The following is an 18,359-nucleotide window of genomic DNA, read 5'->3' on the forward strand; positions in this document are numbered from 1 at the left end:
ATGACGCGAGAAAACCATGGCACGTACTGTATTAACGTTTGCAAGACGTTAATGTACAGATATGCTGGTACACATGTGAAATAGTGCTGATAATTTAATGAAGAAATAGCTGTGTTATTGTATTTTAGTATAAATCCAGAGAATTTACTAGATACCAATCTGAAAAGCATTGCAGAAAGCAGTGATTTTGAAAAATAACAAGTTAAAATTACATTCATCTTTGTATTTATATCATGGCTGCGTCTGCTTTTCTCTGCAAAGGCTTTATACGTAATTAGAAAATTAAAAGTAGTTATAACTAAAACAGAATAATAAAATAAACAAAAAATATACTGAACTGTCCAACACTCGCTACCAATGTCTGTGAAGATGTGCAATGAAAGATACATAATGTTGTATTGTAATTATATATTTCATGCTTTTCGGAATAGAAATATGTTTAAACTAAGAATACATAATATTATAGTTGTTTGAATAAATTGAATCATGAAGCGGAAGTTCGACTCATAATTTTGTAAGCGTAACGCTTCAGTTAACAACTGTAATCAAGCTTGGTGAGGTATCAAAGATCAGTCTTGGATAACAATAATTACAAGACAGCTAGGCCTACTTTTTTCAGGGTATACATTGTAAATGTGGCCATACTATCCGAAGTCATTCCAAACGAACAGATTGTACATTTGTATGCGCATGGCTGAGGAATGAATTCTGTGGGGGCTTAAAAAGCATGTCAGTATATGATATAAGTATGCATTGTAGCATAAAAGTAATAATATTTAATTTAACAGAGATATTTTGACTTCTACAAATAGTTTTGGCTACTGAATGACAGTGTGTTTAATTAAGAAATAATATATCTCATTCAGTGATTTGTTGCTGAATAAAATAATTGTTTCGAATTCAAATAAGAAGGAATTATATCACGAGGGCGGAGCCCGAGAGATATAATAATACGCATCTGAACGAAAAACAATGATTTTATTCAAGAGCAAATCATTAAATGAAATATACTTCTTCGATTTTAACATGTTAAAGTACATCCTTGACGACGTCTATTAGATATTTGCCTGTTTCCTTTGGTTTCTTTTCCAGCGCGCCGCTATGCCGTTTAATGCTATGACGTAATGACTGTGGCGTAAGAACAGTGAATTGTTGTAAAATAAATTGTTTTCAACTATCTCTGTTTGATAGGAAAAGGGAAATGGACGTGTTAGAATATATGATATTTATTTAAAAGTAGCTGAGTTACAGTTACATGCACATTAGAAACACACTCGTTATATGTTAATTCTGGAAACATGTGAATTGTATCATGTCTTTTTTGTCGTTGTAAAGAATAAATTAACGTGTTACAGCTGTATTATTTCACAGTTTAAGGTCTAGATCCACTACTATATAACTACCGCCATTAATTCAACTTATCTGCTGCTAAACAGAAATAATGTTATACTAATAAATCAGAAAGCAATAGGCACTGTAGTTTTGGTTGCGTTCTGTGCTTCCAAAAGATTTTCATATATATTTCAAAATTTATTACAGTAGAAACCCTACCGGAGGCAACTTCCACACCACCAACAACAACAACTGCCAGGAAAATATTGACTGTCACGATTAAAGAATTTACCGAACCGACTAGTCTTGATCTAAGTAAGATCAATTTACGTTGATCGTCAAGTAAAAAATCGAGATTTTGAACGTTCTGGAATAAATATGCATTTTAAATACAAAATTTTATCGACGATTTAATTATATTTTGGCAATATGTGGAAATTAGCGAAATTTTGATATTGCATGTTTTCTTAGAAACATCCTTGCAGCTTACAATTTAACAGACTAATATCGGTTGATAATGCAATATTTCTGAATCAACATAATGCACCTACAAATATAGAATTATGTCTAAGATCCCGTACACAAATTGTCGAAAACCAAACAATACGCCTTCAAAAAGTAGTTGAAATGTTATGTGGCAAGGAAAGAGTTTTTCCAAAATGATTCCAAGTGAAATTTTTATCAGGTTCTTTTAAGTCTGCTTCAATTACAGTAACGACGCTACCTGATACAACTGTTACACCGTCATCTACTCCAACAACTGTCACTATAATACCGACTGACACGATTAAAGATTTTACAGAACAGACTACTGGGGATCAAAGTAAGACAATGTCTCTTTGTCAAGATTCAAGATTCAAGATTCAAGATTTTTATTGGCTCAAACATTTTACAATGTCTATGGCCATACTACAATCGATGGCGGTTATATATACAAATTATGAGAAAAGTATGTTAGTACAAATGTGTGAGAGACATATATAAAATTGACATACAGTAATAGTTAATTCCATTCACACTGAGACTAAGAAACACATATTTTAACAGACAAACAAACACACTAGTATACTGCCTACTGTAATCATTTACAACGTTATTTACAATATTTTATACATAGTATCTATACTAATTAATTAATGATTCACGTTTGATAGTCGCTAAGTAGATAAACTTAGCTGTTTTGTTCACTAGCTGAACACGCGTTGTATTCATAAGACTTTTGAATTTATTAATATTAGGCCATGCACAATAATAATTAGGTAAACATTCGTATCTGAGTTCTCTTTACTTAGGACACACTAAAAGAAAGTGATATTCTGTTTCTATTTGATTCATATTACAATTACTGCATATTCTATTATTTCTTTCAATATTTCTATATCTTCCTTCTTCAATAAATAATTTATGTGCTGAACATCTTAACCTAGTAAAAGCTATTCTATGTTTCTCATTCAATATCGGACTAAGATACCTTTCTACACTAAAATCACATTTAAACATACAATACGTTTCTAATTTTGGAGAATTCCTAATTTCGCTAAACCACTGTTGTAAGTATTGATCATGAACTCTTTGAATAACTGCATTTAACTGTATATTTGTAATATCTTGACTATTCCATAAAAATGCAAAACCTAAACTTTCAAGAGGAGCTTTTACTTGAACTGACCACTTGTTTATATGATTTCCATGAGCATCCTTTATATCGAACAACCTGTACATCAATGAATATGGGTTTTTCAAAATTCTGTACCAAAACTTAAGTATGCTTATTTTTCTCAAAACAATCATGGGAACTCTTCCAAGTTCGCCATAGACTGCTAAGTTGGAAGTCTGTTGCCGAACACCTAAAACAGATTTCATAAACTTCAAATGAACTCGTTCAATGTCAGGAGCTTTATGAAAACCCCATACTTCTGAACCGTAATTTAAAATAGGTATAATCATTGAATCAAACAGTTTAATTTTTTCTGATATATCCATGTGCAAATTACCGAACAGTGCATTTAATGAAAATACCGCTTTCATAGCTTGTTTAGACAAACATTTCTGCGACAGAAAAAATTAACCATTTGCTGACAAAGTGACACCCAAGTATGTGAACTTGGTAACAATATTTAACTTATGTTGACAGTAGAACAAATCAACATTTTCTGGTCTATTGCCCTTTTTACATACCATGGCAACAGTTTTGTTTATATTGACATTTATACCCCATGTTGTACAATAATGATTCAAGTTATTTAGCATATTTTGCAAACCTTCCTTTGAATATGAAAATAAAACAGTGTCATCTGCAAAGAGCAGTAAAAATAATTGTATATTATCTAAGCTAAAAGCATCTATTGCATCATTCATCAAAAATGCATACATGTCATTTATAAAGAAAATGAAGAGAAGGTGAGACAATGGCTCTCCTTGTTTTACCCCTGAATTACTTTCAAAGAAATCTGATAGACTTCCTTTAATTCTTACACATGATTTAACAGTTTCGTATATAGATCGTAACATTTTTACAATTCTAAAAGATGTTCCATATCTAATCAATTTAAGCCAAATACCATTTCTATACACAACATCAAAGGCTTTACGAAAATCTACAAAAGCACAGTAGAGTTTCTTATTTTCATCATTTAAAACTTTATTTATAATTGAATTTAAAACAAAAACACAGTCTATCGTGCTTTTTCCTTTGCAAAAACCAAATTGAAATTCTGTCAATAGCTCATTTTCCTCTGCCCATTTTCTTAAGCGTGTATCTAATAATGTTGAAAATATCTTTGAAAATATACTAGTTAATGTTATGCCTCTGTAATTATTAACATCGCTCAAATCACCTTTTTTTGGAACAGGAACTATTATAACTTTAGTCCAACTTTTTGGGTAGATACCATTTATAAACATATGGTTAAACAACTTACATAAAATAGGTGATAAAATCGTATTACATTCTGTAAATATTTCTGCAATAAGCTTATCAATACCACCGTTTTTTCCACACACACTTTAATGAAGAAATAGCTTTTTCAACCTCCTTGTATCGAACTCTTTATCTAGATCTTCAACATTATTAGCAGTTAGATAATCATCATGTAAAAGCTCACTTTCTACATCATTATTCACGAATACATTTTCCTCTGCAAACAAGTTTTTGAAATAATTATGAAATTCTTCTTTAGTCAATGTACTTTGTGCAGTTTTTTTTGTTTTTAAATCTTCTTATTTCACTCCAGAATTTTTGCGGATTACTCCTCGCTAAATTATGCAAGTCACCTTTCTGTTTCACTTTAAATTTTGCTTTTGCTTTTCTTTTTACCAGTTTATACCTTTTCCGGGCTATTTTTAAAATCTCATAATTTTCTGCATTCTTACAGTGTCTATACCGTTTACTTGTCGCTTTAAACACAACTCTGGCGTTTTCACATTCAATCGTATACCATGGGCTTTTAAATCTACGATCAGACTTCTTACATTGACCATGTGTTTTTTTACCAAAAACACTATATGCTTTATTATAAAGACTATCAGCAATTTTGTTTATGCCAATATCAAACTCTGTCTCGGAGCCAATTACACTGTTTACTATATCATCAAACTCTGAAATCGTATTGCTAATAATGTCTTTAAATAATGGTACCTTTTCAGCCTTCCAAACAAGTTTCTCGTTTGTACTAATATTACTATCGTTCTCTTTACCTAAAAGACAGTTGATAGAAAAATTAACCTGAATTGTAGCATGAGTGGAACATGATTGAAAGTCATGTACAACAAAATCTGCAACAGACTTAAATAGATCATAACTACACAATGCATAATCAATCAAACTATTACCTCTGACGGTCATATTTGTAAAACTTCCAATACCAGCATCATCCCCTATTCGGCCATTAACAATTTTCAAACTACTACTCAAACATAAATCTATTAATTTTAGACCAGACGAGTTCATACAGTTATCCATGGTAAATCTATGCGGTAAATCAAAAGCCATATCTATACAATCATTTTGATCTAGTACATGTATATATCTATTAAAGTCCTCACTTGATTGTATAATATCAGAACGCTCACCACATCTTGCGTTTAAATCCCCGATTACTGAGACTTCGCCTAGTTCTGTATATTTACATAAACCTTGTTCAATTTTTTCAAAGTATCCAACTTCATGCATAGCATAATATACTGAGTTGCTAGGAGGGATATACAAAAAGCACACACAGATATCTTTTTCCATATTGAAAAAATCTTTACATAATTTGATCCATATAATACCATTTTCATCTATTTCAGTAGTACTAATACCAGGTTTAAGGTAACTTTTGTAAAAGAAACAAATTCCACCATGACCCCGTTTACAGTTAGGTGACATGCTTTCTTTTCTAGGAATTTCTATAGATTCGTACCCATCTAATGAAAAAGTATCCGTATTTCTCTGCCATGTCTCACAGAAAAACAAAATGTCAAAATTTACTACAAAGTTCACAAAATCTTCATCACATAAACAGTTCTTAAGGCCTTCAACATTCCAGGAGATTACACTCAGTTCATACTTTTCTCCTGCCCCCTAACTGTTACTGACACTTGTAGGAACTCCTTGGGTGCCCTCCGTTCCGGTGGCTGGTCTGAACGCATGATTGTCTACAAACAATTTATCCCTCACAAGTACTGCTCGCTTTCCTTCTGCTCGCGCCTTAATCAAATGCGGTATAAGTGCATTTCGCTTTTCAACGACCTCTTGCGGATACTGGTCTGAGACATTGTAAGGTGTGTGTTTTAGATTAATCGATTTCAAGCTATGTTTTATGAGAGTTTTAGAATCCGATTCGAACTTGACCACAATTGGGCGAACCTTACCCGGCACTGCTTGACCAATTCGATGAGCTCTTACAATCGAAAGTTTGTTTTTCGAATCTGAAATATTCAGCACATGCTCACAAAAGTCTATAATTTTGGCTCTACAATCATCTAATAATACACCTGAATAAGAGGGCGGAGCTGGAGTGGGGAGTGTAGTGGGACCAGACTCTGAACTTTCCGCTGTGGGACCAGATTCTGTATTCCTTGCAGAAGCATTCTCATCTTCCGTCGAACTCGTATGTGTAGAAGGGTTTATTGTTGTAGTAAAAGAAACCCGACCTTCTGGAATACCGAAAAAGAGAAAATTATCTCTCATTGACCTGCATTTTAGGTCGAGGACACTTTCCTGTAACGAGTCATTTGAACGAGATAATTCATAGTTCTGCATTTTCACTTCAGATAAATCTCTGTTTATTTTTTCAATGCTTAATTTGTTTTCATTCGTAAATGCTGATACAGTGTCATATTGGTCACCGATAAATCTCTGGCTAGATTCAATGTCACTGATCTTTTGACCCAGGCTATTTAACCGTGCCGTTATAGAATCAATACTAATCTGAATTGTTGTCAGTTGGCCTAATTTCGTGTCAACATTATCTAATCGCTGCAAAATTGATTGCAAAATCTCACTATTACCGTTATTCAACTGTTGTGTTTGTTGTGAAAATGTCGGGGGGCTTTGTGTAGCGTTTAAATATGGTGAACTGTAAGGATAAGCAACCTGTGCCCCGTATTGATTAATACCATTATAATTAAGGTTTGGATTCGTGAATGTTTGCTGCATCCCGACATTAGAATTTTGTATTGGTGTCTGTGGTACATTTGGTTGGTTTTGGTTGGGCGGTAGCCATCTTGCTCGGCTTTGTGTCCTTCCTTTTCACCTCTTTGTTATCGCTACCAGGAGATATCACATCTGTTTTACGTTTTCTCCCCATGAAACTAGTCACAAAAGCTAAGAAATGCTATAACACAACATTTGGTGCAAACCTGAATAAATACTTCCGTCTATATTACTCCAAATTTAACATTTTAGTTTATTTTTTCATCAGTTCAAAAATTTCAAACCACCATATTGACGCATGCGCAGACAGAGTGTAGAAATTTTATTTTTCTCAGTAACAATAAATCGTCTAGTATCTATCTCTTAGCGGTCTGTTTAACAAGGTATCTTTCAGCTGATGCATTTGATATACTTTAGTGTACTAGTATTCACATTTATACAATATAAAGAAACTGAAAACGATCACTCAATTTATTTTCTTCTTTAAAAAAGAAAAAAAAAAAAGAATTTAATGTTAAAACCAGTATTTTAAATTTTAGTAGTCGCCAAGAATAAAACTACTGCGACTGGCTAGGTCTTGTCATTGACTCCATTTCAATATCAAGTACAAAATTCAACTTATTTAAAATAAATTGAAATAAAGACTATTTGATAGTCCAAAACGTACGGTTCCCTTTCCCACGCAGTATTTCTATATTGAAACCTTTAACCTCGTTTTCAGTCATTAGTGCATTTAACGGAATATCATGCACTTCTCAAGTTTAGAATATAACCACAAGCATTAGGACTGACACTTTAAAAACATCATAATATACTAGGTAACGTTTGGACATTTTTAAAACACCAGCTTTAATCTCTGTTACAGCCAATAAGGAGACAGAAAAAGTTGATATACAGTCAGCAACTAGTTTACAAATTAGCGCGAAAGCAACAGTTGAAATCATCTATGTGTTTACCAATCATATCAGACAACAAACAAGTATATGTAAGATACATTTTAGCATTATCATCCTCCCGCGTTTACTCTTGTTCTCAAATTATACTATAAAAATGCACACGTGCTACATCGTTCTCTTTCTTACTAACAATTATTTACAAAATAATTATGAAATGAAGTGATCGTCGCGTTCATACATAACTACCAAACTGCCGAGATCATAGACTAAAGAAATAACAACATTTTTGTGTATAATCATTCAGTTAAACCGACTCTGCTATGTTTTGCTTGGTTGCATTATTTGCCAGCCCTAATTAAGTAACTAAATTATATTTATATTTGTTTCTTTTTTGTTACAGCAATAAGGGAACCAGAATCAACAAATACAGTTTTGTCAACAGCCATGAATACTATCACGTTAACAACAAAAACCACAAGTATTTCCACCTATTTTCAATATTTCTTATTTTCTTACTACTGCCATGCTGAATCAAAGAATAGGTCAGATAAAATGAATTTTGCTGTCAATAGATTTATCCGACATTATCTAAAATCTATATAAATCTGTTAATGAGACTCGAACTTTTCTGGTCCTTTGGAGTCACGCAGTTCATTCACCAGCGTTTGGCGTAAAACAATTGTTTGTTTCCTGTATCCCGACCTGCTCTAAAATTTTGGTCCGACCCTAAATGTTTCTATGGCCTTGGAGAATTTTTTTTTTAACAAAAAGTTGCAAAAATGCACTTTCTACGCTTTAAACATGGCCATTGATGTTAGAAATCAACTTACTGATACTCTAAAGGCATAAGCCCTTTATTTGTATTCATCTGGTTTTGACACAAAAATAATTTCCGAAAAGTCTCACTTAACTGAAAAAATGGGGCGAAAAATCCGACCTACCTACCCTTACTTTTAAGCATGTAACCGGAAACAAGAATGTTTTAGGCCTTAGGGTGTTTCATATTTTATTACCACTCAAGAATAGACTGAATCAAAACAGTCTGTAATTATTAAGTTTATTGACTGGTTGCGTTCTGTCCAAAAGGATATTCTTGATACACACGTCTTTTCTATAGACATACTTATCTTTTTAAGTGTGTCTATCTATACACATAAGTTATTTTCTAGACTTGCCTTTCTATAGGAAAGATAAGAATCATACGTTTGTGAAAGTGTTAAACGCATACACAGAAAAGATGAATGTTTTTAAATACATTGTATGTAGTATTGCAAATATAAAGATTTAGAAATATTGCTTTAAACATACCTTCTTGTTATAACGAAATTATGAAAAGTTATATACTTTTATATATATTTAATTTCAAGAATTGGCAAACAGCGGCTCTATTGCAATATACATCTCTGTTTCGGTTATCTCTATAGTGTTGATTGACGTCACCGCAATCGTCATCGTCTGTAGATGGAGGTGAGAAATTCAAAGAAAAAATATTTCAAACTCATTTTATTTGTCAGGCTTAAAGCAAAATTGTGTCAACAAAAGGTTGTTAGTTCCCCTACCGGTAGAACAATCTGGATCTTGCAACTACTCAAAAATTACTCCAAAAGCTAGGTTCATAAAAATTTGGTATGTAAATAGAGGACAGTATGTAGATGATCACGCACGTACACGACTTATGTTTGTGGGGCATAGGTCAATGTCACTATTGAAGGTCAAGTAAAAAGTTTCCGCTCCATAACATTTATATGCATTGATTGATTATATGGATTTGTGCTACACACAAATGTTTCCCATGATGAGACAATGTGTCAAAATATGATGTATGCTTGTCAGTTAAAGGTCAAGGTTACTGTAAAGGGTCAAGTAAAAATGTGCTTTCACTCCATAACTTTAAATTGCATTTAAGGATGTTTTGTTACAAAAAAAAATGAAACAATTATCTTGTCATGATCGCAAAGCATACCCTGTATTAATGTTTTGTGTTCAAATTATAATGCTTTTTAATAAGAATTTCCATTCTAGCTACCTCTTTGTAATAAAGTGACTGAAGAAATATTTAAAGCATAATAATCATTGCCTGTTATTAAAATAGTATTATGTCACGGTAGTACAATCTGCATATTTAGAGTATTCAACACAGAAAACAGGGATTTTCGGTATTAACAGCCATATTGGACGCTATTTTGAACTTTTCAAATGATTTTCGTCTTTGAATTTTCCATTTAATGTTTATTAGTTTATCACAAACAACAAAAACAATATATTCATGAAAATCCTTAGTATATATGTGAATGGCATGTTTTGTTTCCTTGGATAGACGAAAGTAGGGACCCATCGTGCACCATTTCAAAGCGTGCTAAATGAATTCCATTGAAACTGATTGAGAAATATGAGGACACCCATACACTCATTTCTCTCAAGTTTATGGTGACAATAGTTACTATTTCCACTGTTTTTATGGAGTTAACAAAGGTTAGGGCAGCCATTAACAAAGCATGTCTTCTTTCCTGTGCCCAAGCGATTCTCCAGGGAATTAATCATAGTTAGTGATAGGTCTAGTTTTCATTGTCCGTTTTATGAGCAGTAGACAGTGGCATGTCTATTGGCAAATGTAGTTCAGATATACAGATAGAAAGTGATGATGTGTCAATATTTGAATTTAAGGACTTTGTAATATGGTCATCTTTCAAAAGGTCACAATTAAGCCACTGACAACAATAATTAAAATACAGTTTGATATCTTGTGCGCCCAAGTCCTCGTCCGTTTTTACCAGCGGCCTGGAGGCCGCATGTATATTGAAGTGCAACAAGTAGTGTAGCACATGGGGACTGAGTGAATTCACGTGGCATTTTACCGATATGCGACTGGCTTATCGCATTAACGGAAACCCGTTTTTGCAATATACATTTAGCTGACATCACATATGATATATATAAAATGTTTGTGACCTGAATTCCTCATTCATTATTGCATATAATTTATTCAAACTTTCAGAAATGATCAGTATTGATATCTAGTTGTGCACAAGGGATTTTTAAAATGCTTTTGTAATTTCCTAGATTATGGTCCTGTGGTGGTTTGCTCTATATGTCAACGAAGTCAAGGTGAAGGCATGAATTACATTTGTGATAGCTCTAGTGAAATATTCCAATAGTCCAGGAATGTGACCAGTTGAACTAAAAGTTATGGGGAAATATAGTTATTTTTGCTCAAAACAATGACTTTTAGAATTAAGAAATACCAAAGAGCTATAAGAATAAATTTAGGTTAGATCAAAAATAGATTATCTCCTGTTGCAATTCTGTGTATTTTATACTTCTTTGAAAATACATATTTCATAGATCTACTTGTAAACCATGTAGAATGGAGTAATATTTCCTACATTAAAGCGTAATGCTATGATAAAAACAAGCACACTATTTGCCCATAAGTTACATTTTCGACTGAGTGGTCACACAAACATCCATAACAATTTCTGGTCTGTATAGCTTCTAGCCAAAGGAAATCTTTCTACTTGTCAAGTAGACTGTTATAAAAGTTAGAACTGATGGAAGATTGTTATGCATAAACCAATTTCCCCTAATAATAACATTTACATTATATCAATCTATAAACGTATTTAAATCATCCAGATACGTTTGTGTCCGTCAAGTATTTAATGAGAATATATCAGTTCAACTGATGGTCTAGTTTCTGCCAGTGGTTTAGAAACCGGATAAAGTTCTTTATGTATATAGATCTAGTACAATCAATGATCCTAAATCTTCAGTGACATACATGTATAACATACAGAAATTTTCTTTCTCTCCTTTTTCAGAAAAAGGCGATTACCTAAAGACAAATATGTTCATAGCGAAACCGTATCTAATCAGTGTGCTCTATACAGCATAGTAAGTTTAAAAGAGGACATAGATTTCGGTAATGTACAACGGGAAGAAACATCTGCAAATGGATACAGCAAAGTAAATATAAGGTCGACCAAGCGTGTTGAATCAAACGACAGTGTTGAGTTGCATCAAGAATCCAGCTTTTCAACTCTTCCAGGCTATTCGAATGTAAACCACGTATTCCAAAATACAGAATATGCTTCGCCAGATTACGCGAACACGTATATTGCAGATGATCTAGCTTACGGAGGATATTTGACAGGTACAAGTGACACTTGTGGAATGTATGACACAATACGAAGTAACACAAAGACAAAAAAATATTGTCAAAATGACAAATTGTTGTAAACCAGCGTATGACCATATACTATTTGGTAATCAGGACGAGAAAGATTAAGTACACACGCGAAACTATATTCCTTATTATTAAATACACGTTTCTATTCCCGTTAAGTTACACTAGTACCGGAAACGTCAATATTTTTCCATACACTGACGCCTGAATTTCATATCGGGTGCGTGACGTAATTCAGTGTTTGTTCTTGCACTATTTTTTTCTATTTAGTCCAGTATTGTCAATGCTATTCAGACTATTGAACAAATTTATAATATTTACGTTATATTTATACGTGTAGATGTGTATGTAATAAAAAGGTTATTATCTTTGCATCGGGAAATATGCACTCGTTCTTCAGCGGAAGAATATTGCGCTCCTAAAGTCGCGCAATATTTCCGCTGAGAACTCGTGCATATTTCCCGATACAAAGCTAATAACCTATAAATATTGTAAAACTCAACTAAGCACAACAAAACATTTGTATTAACTTACGAACAACTATCACAAAAGTGAAGCTGATAAATCAGACAGAATTCTTATTACTTCAGTTGATCAGGACGACTTATCTTTCATGACAGAGACAGAGACAGAGACAATAAATTAAAGGTCCATTACTAAGGGAAAGTGAGTTGGCAATTTTTTTCATAGCCAGTGCATAGACTTCTGCGAGACACTAAATAATGAAGATTGGCAGGTCAAAATTTACAGAAGGTCTTTGGAACTCAAAGAAATGTATGTGTATTATGTTGAAATTTCAATGAATCGACAGAATGACCCCCCAGGTCTTTTTAACTTTCTTCATACTTCATAGAAAAATAATTGTACATATACTGCGATTTATTTCGAATTTCTACATACCAACTTTCATTTTCCAATAAAATGAAATAGTTTCTGTGCTTTTTAAAAGAAATTAAAATGTTCACTTTCCTTAGTATTGGACCTTTAATAAAGTAAGAGTGGTATAGGACAATCGGATATAGAAATGTGAACGTATAGGCTACGAAAATGAATTTAATCTGATGGGCTTCAAAGACGAAAAAAATTTGTTCAAACATACAAACAGCTAAATTTCCGATAAACTGGAAGTTATGGCGTAATGCCATTTATCCGGATACCGAGCTCGGCATACAAAAATGAAAACTGTTTTAAGAATTAATGACAACCTGAGTGGGAGTAAATCTACATGTACATAACGATTACGCTAATATCTTTCTAAGATGAAATATCATACTTCAAATATGGAGACGGTATGACAGCTTACGACTGTGATAAGTTAAATTCTGCATTGTAGAAAAATTTTTACGAAAATGTCATCAAAATTGTGATTTTCCTATGAACTCCTATTACGAAAATGATGTGAGATCAAAATTCCTAAATAAAGTCTAAAACAATATCAAGCACACAACCCTATCTTTTTTCCTTGTCTAATTTTCGAAACATGTCTAAAAGTTTTGAAAAATCAGGGTTTCATTAAATTCTATACTTTGTAGATTAAACAAAAATATTCCGATGTGCTTTATAACATTCAAAATCTTCTGACATGAAGAAAAGAGCTTTAAAAGATACAAATCTATGTGGATATTATTTATATTTTCAGACATTTTGCATATAATAGATTTATAGAAAATAAATTTATTGCGTCTCAGTGATTTTCTCGTCATTAATGTAGCTGGATTCCCCTAGCAAAGTAGTTGATTTATTGTATTTCAGAGACTTTCTCGCCAGTCGTGGAGCTGGATTCCCCATGCAATGTAGTTTATTTATTGTGTCTCAGAGACTTTCTCGCCAATCATGGAGCTAGATTCCCCGTGCAATTTAGTTTCTTCATTGTGTCTCATAAATATTCCCGACAATCATGGAGATGCATTCTCCATGCAATTTAGTTTATTTATTGTGTCTCAGAGACCTTCTTGCAAATCATGGAGATGCATTCTCCATGCAGTTTGGTTTATTTATTGTGTCTCGGAGACTTTCCCGCCAATCATTGAGATGCATTCCCGTGCAATTTACTTTTCATTGTGTCTCACACTTTCTCGCCAATCATGGAGATTCATTTCCCATGCAATTTAGTTTATTTATTGTGTCTCAGAGACTTTCTCGCCAATCATGAGAGGCATTCTTTATGCAATTTAGTTTATTTATTGTGTCTCAGAGACATTCTCGCCAATCATGGAGATGCATTCCCCATGCAATTTAGTTTATTGTGTCTCAGAGACTTTCTCGCAAATCATGAGAGGCATTCTTTATGTAATTTAGTTTATTTATTGTGTCTCAGAGACATTCTCGCCAATCATGGAGATGCATTCCCCATGCAATTTAGTTTATTGTGTCTCAGAGACTTTCTCGCCAATCATTGTGCTAGATTCCCCATGCAATTTATTTTCTTTATTGTGTCTCAGAGACATTCTCGTCAATCATGAAGCTAGATTCCCTATGCAATTGAGTTTGTTTATTGTGTTTCAGAAACTTTCTCGCAAATCATGGAGATGGGTTCCCTATGACAAAGCTAGTAATTAAAGCATAAATCTGCTGTTCCAGTCACTTCTTGGGGATGTTTTAACAGAAGAGTATGTTAAGAGAGATATTCTCGTGCTCACGTACTGATAAAACTTTTTTTTTGCATGTGCGCGTTCCGTGGCAAAGTGTAAAAGTATTACGGCTCGAAAACGGATAATTCATAAGGTCCTGGAAATAACAGTCCACATGTTCCCGTACATTTTATGGAAATTCAATGGCGTTGAGAGACAGCAAAATCATTTATAAGTTTTTACATGTTTTATGTTAGAATAAATGTAGAGCAACTTCATTTTGTGTTACAACGTCCTTAGAATCTCTAGGGATACGTTGGTTCTCTCGCCGAACTGATCTTGAGTACCAATCCCTACATTGTAACAATCTAACGGTTTAAGTCCGATCCAAAACTCTAAGAATAATTGTTGCTTCGCCGTTTGGCTGATGCTAATATAAAAGTGCTTGTATTAATTGTAATTTACTGGCGATCAGGTGGTAATCTTAAATTGTAAGGTACGTGAAATCTAGAATTAAGAGCAATTGAGCAAAACACTAAATTGTTAGAGTAACAAAAATTGTTTATATTAAGTTTTCGCGTGGACAAGGGACTGCGCACTTACAATTGGGGTTTTCTCGAACTGCATATTTCGTTTAAATAACTGATGCATTGTTGTACCTCAAAATGGTAGCAACGCATTTTGGTAGTCACTACCAACATGCGTTACACTTAACGCAATTTGAGCCGCGCCATGAGAAAACCAACATAGTGGCTTTGCGACCAGCATGGATCCTGACCAGACTGCGCGGATGCGCAGGCTGGTCTGGATCCATGCTGGTCGCACACCCGCTATGTTGGTTTTCCCATGGCGTGGCTCATTTGGTAATTTACAAAAACGAAGGACCAAAATGCGTTGGATATGTACACATCCAACGCAAAACGGTATTAACACAAATGAAGAAAAAAAGCCTAAATCTGCAATAAATATTAAGAGAAAATCATTCGCATTTATATATTTTTATAAATAATAAGATACATGACATTGTACATGTATACCTTAATGCGGAGGAAACTTCATTTCTGAGTAAATAATCATCAGCGATATATGTTTTTACCCATCCAAACACATAGAACCCTCCATTTCCATGCGTTGTCTGCGGAGGACCCCAAAATACCACTCGCATGTATAAGCGTAAAAAAAAATGAATATAACGCCAGAGAATATAACTTTGGAAACTCCTTCAAATAAGCCAATGCTCACTTTTTTACCATTATTTTACGTTGTGTTTCAAAGATATCTGTGGTGGATTCTCGAAACACTTCACCTTTACAGAAGAAAAATGTTTTTGCCGGAAATATTCATCTAAGACCCCTCAAACACACACAAAATTCATTGTTGCATGTATTTTTAATCTAAAATTTGGTAAACATCCAATTCTAGTATGCGGGGATTATAACAATCTAATTCTAGACTTCTTTTAAGGCATGGTTACTGTTGTACTTGTTATTTTTGTATATTATGCATTTTAAAGATTTCTGTAATTTGAGACGTGTTTGTCGATGAGACATTGAAGCAATTCTAATATGTTTCATTATAAATTGAATGTATGAAATTTGATTGAAGGCTGTTGTATGATATTTATATTTGTATGCTTAGTAACCTTCAGAAAATAAAGTTGTTATCTTATCTTATCTTATCTTTTATGTATATGTGGGATTGTAGGGATAATGCATGTTTTTTCGTGTTATAACATCTGCAGAATCCTGAGGGATTGGTTGGTACCCAAGCCCGGTAGGGCGAGGGTACCAACGTATCCCGAGGGATTCTGCAGATGTTATAACATGAAACGAACATGCGTTAACGCTATTCTAGCATAAAACGCGTAAAAACTGATAAATGAATAGAATCTCACTCAACGTCATTAAATTTCCACGAAATGCGCGGGAATGTCTAAGTTGTTGTTTTACGTTGACGTCATTTTGTTTTGAATTATCCGTTTTGGGGCCGAATGACGTTTAGCTTTGCCACAGATCGCGCATATATAAAAAGGTGTTATAACAGCATAAAACTGCTGTTCTTGTCACTTTTCGGGGGTGTTTCAACAGGAGAGAAAACGTGTTTTAACAGAGCGATTCTCGCGCTCGCGTGCTGTTATAACACCTTTTTATATATGCGCGTTCCGTGGCAAAGCGTAAACGTCATTCGGCCCCAAAACGGATAACTCAAAACGAAATGACGTCAACGTAAAAAACAACTCAGACATTCCCGCGCATTTCGTGGAAAATTAATGACGTTGAGAGACATTCTAGCATAAAACTGCTGTTCTTGTCACTTTTCGGGGGTGTTTTAACAGGAGAGAAAACGTGTGTTAACAGAGATTCTCGCGCTCGCGTGCTGTTATAACACCTTTTTATATATGCGCGTTCCGTGACAAAGCGTAAACGTCATTCGGCCCCAAAACGGATAATTCAAAACGAAATGACGTCAACGTAAAAAACAACTCAGACATTCCCGCGCATTTCGTGGAAAATTAATGACGTTGAGAGACATTGTGTCCATTTATCAGTTTTTACGCGTTTTATGCTAGAATAGCGTTAGCGCATGTTCATTTCGTGTGATAACATTTGCATAATTCCTCGGGATACGTTGGTAACCGAGCTCGTTAGCCTAACGGGCTCGGGTACCAACCAATCCCTCGGGATTCTGCAGATGTTATAACACGGAAAAACATGCGTTATCCCTACGAAACAATTCAATGGTATTGCAAAGGAGGCGTCGTCTGAGGCCCCTTTCGCACAGACACCTATATTTTGGTTGTTTTATAAGAGAACTATATCTCGGGAAAGGGAACTTTTAACCCTCTCCCCGCCATTTTTCTAGGAGACTTTCCCTCCTTTTATCTCTCTTTAGTGCGTAATGTAAAAAGTAACACAGCCCTTGATGTAGAAAAAAACTGTATTCCATTCCGGCCATGATCTTTAACATATCGTATGTACCTTTACAACGCACTTTGTCGCTACAAAAACTCGGTCGAATTTTAGTAGTGACTACCAATACTGTTCGCTTATAGTTTCTCTAATTGCAATACGGTTTACAAGCGAACAGTATGGATTCTGACCAGACTGCACCGATGCGCAGGCTGGTCTGCATCCATGCTGGTCGCAAATGCCCTATATTGGTTTTCTTATTGCGCGGCTCATTTATTATAAAAAGAATCTCATTCGTTGAAATTATTCATTATCAGCATTCTGAACAGCTCTAGGTTTTCTCCATTTATACTATATTTTTTATATAGTAATCTGTATGATTTTGTGAATTTATCAATCAAAATACTAGATCTCTTAGAATGAATATACTGGTACTGATGATAAACCCGGACAGATGATAAAGTCGACCATCTTGGAAATATTTGATTGCAATCGGTTATTTATAAAATTGAATACACCATCTAATAGTTTCCATTTATAACATCAACTGGTGTAAATAAAAACAAAATTGGTAAATATTCTGTATAAATAAATGACTTACATTTATCTGTATAAAATATTTATCCAAAATTACTGGGGAAGAAGGTGGGTTTTTTTTGCGCATGCTCACTGCCGCCACATGAAGGCTTGACATTGGGTCACTTTCCATTACTTGATCAGGAATGACTGTTGCAGCTTTTTGGGGGGAAAGTTTCAATATAATTCTACGAAGAAAATTTTATAAATGACAAAGTGGTCGAATTTATCATCAGTCAACCTGCTTACAGTCCC

At 34.0% G+C, this 18,359-nt stretch overlaps 1 protein-coding gene across 1 annotated transcript; it reads left to right on the plus strand.

The window, feature by feature from the left end:
- On the plus strand, positions 1 to 9,450 carry LOC123550054 (hepatitis A virus cellular receptor 1-like). The gene is made up of 6 exons (XM_045338494.2): positions 1 to 67; positions 1,540 to 1,647; positions 2,045 to 2,155; positions 7,836 to 7,955; positions 8,267 to 8,344; positions 9,234 to 9,450. Exons 1-6 carry the CDS (start codon positions 1 to 3, stop codon positions 9,335 to 9,337), a joined length of 588 nt encoding a protein of 195 aa, XP_045194429.2. The 3' UTR covers positions 9,338 to 9,450.
- Positions 9,451 to 18,359: the final 8,909 nt, after the last annotated feature.

Source organism: Mercenaria mercenaria, chromosome 6 (assembly GCF_021730395.1).
Source record: "Mercenaria mercenaria strain notata chromosome 6, MADL_Memer_1, whole genome shotgun sequence".
Classification (NCBI taxonomy): domain Eukaryota; kingdom Metazoa; phylum Mollusca; class Bivalvia; order Venerida; family Veneridae; genus Mercenaria; species Mercenaria mercenaria.